The following is a 4613-nucleotide window of genomic DNA, read 5'->3' as shown; positions in this document are numbered from 1 at the left end:
AAAAAAAAAAAGAAACTGCCAGAATATGTCCTGCCTTCTCTGTATACAGTAGTTGATGGGCTACCCATTTCTAAACCTTAATCTTTAATCTCGTATTTATAAGGGTTATCATTTTTTAACATGGTAGTTAGACTCTCAAAAGATCAGAGGAACAGAATGAAATAATATAGCTAAGATTCAACTGATTTCTCCTTCATTCTGGTGGTGATCTTTCTAAGAACTGACAATGGGCAAATGGCCCATTCAAAAAGCAAAAAAATAAAGCAAATCAGTCAAGTGGTTTGATGAGTATTACCTTCTTCAAACCTGAGGCAAAAAAAGGAAATAGAGAGGGTTATCCTTCCCTTTGACCCTTTCAGTTTAGAAGAGAGGAAATCAGATTTAACTCCCTTAGAAGTGCAGATTCACAAGAGTGGCTTATCAAACGATCCATTAACTAGGGAAGATTGAGGCCTGACCATAGGTCAGCTCACTGGGGTAGTGGACTGGGGATGGAGGATGCTCTTTAGTGCAGGCAAGCAGGCATGATAGAAGAGGTCTCTTAGAACAGGCGTCCTCAAACTACGGCCCACAGACCACATGCGGCCCACTGAGGACATTTATCCAGCCTGCCGGTGTTTTTGCCGCTGCTGCCTGTCCTGCTTAGCAGCCAACTCGTCCCGGGGCCTGCCGTTCAGCCCTCCGATGGTCTGAGGGACAGTGAACTGGCTCCCTGTTTAAAAAGTTTGAGGACCGCTGTCTTAGACTGTCAATCACAGCTAGAACAAGACTCTATTCCTCAGACTCCTTTCCACTTGCTAGCTTTGAGTCCCTATACCACATACCCAATACATATGAAGCCTCCAAAAGTCTATCACCTATCAATAAAGACTGAGTTCCCAGTATATATTGCCACTAGAATCTAACAGTCCCAAATATCTGCCCTTTAAGGTCAGTTAGCCAGATAAGAGCCAGCCTAGAGGACATCTAGTCCAGTCTCTGTATTTTACAGGTGAGGAAACTGAGGCACATAAAATTATTCAACTTGTCAGGGGTTACCACAAAGTCAGCTGCTAAGTAGTATATGTGGGACTCCTAGTTAAGTCCTTCTGCCTCTTTTATACCATCACACCTCTTTTTTCTTTTTTTTTTGAGACAGGAGCCTCAATCTGTCCCCCTGGGTAGAGTGCTATGGCATCTCAGCTCACAGCAACCTCCAACTTCTGGGCTCAAGCGAGTTTCCTGCCTCCACCTCCCAAGTAGCTGGGACCACAGGCGTCTGCCACAACGCCTGGCTATTTTTTGGTTGCAGCCGTCATTGTTGTTTGGCGGGCCGGGCTGGATTTGAACCCGCCACCTTGGGTGTACGTGGCTGGCGCCTTAGCCACTTGAGCCACAGGCGCCGAGCCGTTTTTTTCTTTTTCTTTAGAGACAGCATCTTTATTGCCCTTGGTAGAGTGCTATGGCATCACAGCACACAGCAACCTCCAGCTCTTGGGTTTAGGTGATTCTCTTGCCTCATCATCCCAAGTAGCTGGGACTACAGGCGCCTGACTATTTTTTTTTGTTGTTGTTGTTGCAGTTTGGCCTGGCAGGTGGAACCCACTACCCTCGCTACCCTGGATATATGGGGCCAGCACCCTATTCACTGAGTTACAGGCGCCGCCCACCATCACACCTCTTAAAGAAGCAGGAAATGATGAATTCTGAAGAGGGCACCAGGACTGAATCAGGCGCTCAGACTGGACAGAGTTTCTGCCTTTATTTGGTTTTTGGTAATTACTTGCTTGAAGACTAAAAACAAGTTAGGAAGACCAGGATTCCCTGAGAATTGGGATCCAGTTCCATATCCTTCACTATTCTCTAGAAGGTCTTGACCAACCCTTGTCAGGAAAGTTGGAATAGAAGCAATTCATCAGGAGGCAATAGAGAAATGCTCAGTAACTTTTGCAGAATTCAGCAGGCCCTGGGAGTAATGTGAGAGATTCACTAAGTAGGGAAGATAGGGTAGAAGCCAATAAATACTTCATCTCCCCTTCAACTTTGTTTAGAAATCACCAAAATTTTGAACTGACAGTTCCACAATGTAGCTCAGCTCTTTCATTGTAGGTATTTTTTGTTGTTAAAGACAGAAAATCTTGCTATGTTACCCAGGCTGGTTTCAAACTCTTAAAACTCCTGGGCTCAAACAGTCCTACTGAGTAGCTGGGACTATAGGCGCATACCACCAAACCTCACTTCTTTCATTGTTTTGATCCAATGTTATCCAGTGAGTCACTGGATTAAATGAGAATCCTTCCACTCCTCGCCCTCTGCCTTATATATGTCCAAGAGGCATACTTATCTCTTATCTGTATGGTAGTATAAGCTCCCTATTATTGACCTAGGAAAGATTGGAACGTCCTTTCCTACTTTGTCTGCCTAGCAAAATCCTAAAGTATCCTGTTAGGCCAAGTTTAAATGTTACTGCTGTGAAATTGCATAATTATCCTCTCACCCCAGTAGAATTCATCACTGCATCTTCTAGTGCCACATAGGGTCCCACAGTATTAAGACTGTACTTCTTACTCTGGGAGGCTGAGGCAGGTGGATTGCTTGAGCTCAGGAGTTTGAGGCCAGCCTAAGCAAGAGCGAGACCCTGTCTCCACTAAAAATAGAAAAGCTAGCCAGCCGTTGTGGCTGGTGCCTATAGTCCAATATACTATACTGGGAAGGCTGAGGAAGAGGACTGCTCAACCCCAAGAGTTTGACTGTGAACTACCATGATATGGCACTCAGGATGATGGAGTGAGACTGTTTCAAAACAAAAGCAATTAGGCTCGCCGCCCATAGCACAGTAGTTACAGTGCTGGCCACATACACAAAAGCTGGCAGCTTCTAACCCAGCCCAGGCTAGCTAAAAAACAACAATGGCAACTGCAACAACAAAAAATAGCTGGGTGTTGTGGCGGGTGCCTGTAGTCCCAGCTACCTGGGAGGCTGAGGCAAGAGAATCGCTTGAGCCGAAGAGTTTGAGGTTGCTGTGAGCTGTGACACCATAGCACTCTACCAAGGATGACATACTGAGACTCTGTCTCAAACCCCTCCCAAAACAAGCAAACAAACAACAAACAAACTGTACTTCTATCATAGCATTTATCACATTATATGAATTGTGTCTAACTATGACCCTCTTAAAAAGTGGGACTTTTTTTTTTTTTAATGACATCTTAGGTCTTCAGAGCCAAGCACGATGCTTAGTCCCTAAAAGGTTCTCCCCAAATTAAAGGTAAGTAAACCTAGGCTGGGCATGGTGGCTCATGCCTGTAATCCTAGCATTCTGTGAGGCCGAAGTGGACATTCAGTTCAGGAGTTTGAGACCAGTCTGAACAAGAGTGACACAGGGTCTCTATTAAAAATAGATTAGCCAGGCATTGTGGTGGATGCCTATAGTCCCAGCTAGTTGGGAAGCTGAGGCAGGAGCATCACTTGAATCCACGAGTTTAAGGTTGCTGTAAGCGAGGCTGATGGCACAGTTTTAAGACTATGTCTCAAAAAAAAAAAAAAAAAAGTTCAGAAATCCTGCTTCCTTCTCCTCCCTCAATTAACTCCTCCCCTTCTGTGCCATCTGGATAGATCTTCCACAGTTTCTTTTGGAAATGTTTTTAATAGAGAACCCATTTTCTCCTTGACCCCTCTGTGATCTCCTTTGAATGAAGGGCCCCCTTGGGACGCAGCCCACAAGGTACTGTTGCAACTTACATGGGCCAACTGCTTTTCCTGTCATCGGTTACCATGCCTCAGATGGCCTAATCACACCCAGTATGTGGCCCTCCCACCCACACACTAAGGAAAATGTAGCTAAAAAAAATTTCTTTTCCTGATTTTCAGTTAATGTTAAGTGTTCAAAAAGCTTTGGATCATTATCTACTCATTCATAACTTGAGAAACACAAGAAAGGAATTTCTATCACCACAGAGCCAGGAGAAACTCTGAAAATGTACCCACTGCCCTTAACAGAAACTATAACCTTGCCCAGAAATCTGCACACACTTTGCTCACCTGGGTGGCTCCTTATTCAGCTCAGTCACTATTCAGTCAATAATTAAATTTTTCCTAAAATACTTGTGGGAAGTAGGAGTGTAATAGGTAGGCTTTTATGGTATGTTTCCTCCCAAAGTGCTGCGGCATTTTCTAAAGTTCACTGTCTCACACTTTGGTTACTTTCCAATTTGAAATGTTTTAGGATAAGGGAGTAAACTACACACTTGCTTCTCCCACCCTATGCCTCCTTCTCAGAAGTCAAATTCCTATAAATGCACACAAACAAGCAAACTATAGAAGAACAGTCCTTGGTCCTAGGTAAAATAAGACTTAGAATATAGGTATGTTCTGTATTAGGGACTATCCAGGGGAAAGAAAAAAGAATATGAGGTATGACTTTAAGCACAACAGGAAAGCCCACTTCTCCATATTTTTGCAACTCTAGGCCTATGTTTGAAATTCCATATTCATAATTCAACTCCTTAACTCCCTCTTAAGAGATAAAAATTCTTAGAAGAATTACTGTAAGGCTGGGCGAGGTGGCTCGCACCTGTAATCCTAGCACTCTGGGAGGCCAAGGCAGGTGGACTGCCTCAGCTCACAGGTTTGAG

General features: G+C 44.1%; 1 protein-coding gene across 1 annotated transcript in view; it reads right to left on the bottom strand.

The window, feature by feature from the left end:
* Positions 1-3745, bottom strand: part of RAB5B (RAB5B, member RAS oncogene family) — a 17016-nt gene extending 13271 nt beyond the window's left edge. The window contains exon 1 of the mRNA XM_023513648.1: positions 3721-3745. Coding sequence (XP_023369416.1) covers positions 3721-3745 — 25 coding nt within the window. The remainder of the gene's footprint in view (positions 1-3720) is intronic.
* Positions 3746-4613: the final 868 nt, after the last annotated feature.

This window comes from Otolemur garnettii, unplaced genomic scaffold (assembly GCF_000181295.1).
Source record: "Otolemur garnettii isolate 467f Iridium unplaced genomic scaffold, OtoGar3 scaffold00043, whole genome shotgun sequence".
In the NCBI taxonomy this organism is placed as follows: domain Eukaryota; kingdom Metazoa; phylum Chordata; class Mammalia; order Primates; family Galagidae; genus Otolemur; species Otolemur garnettii.
Note: the sequence above shows the minus strand (reverse complement) of the source record. Positions and strands in the feature narration are given on the sequence as shown.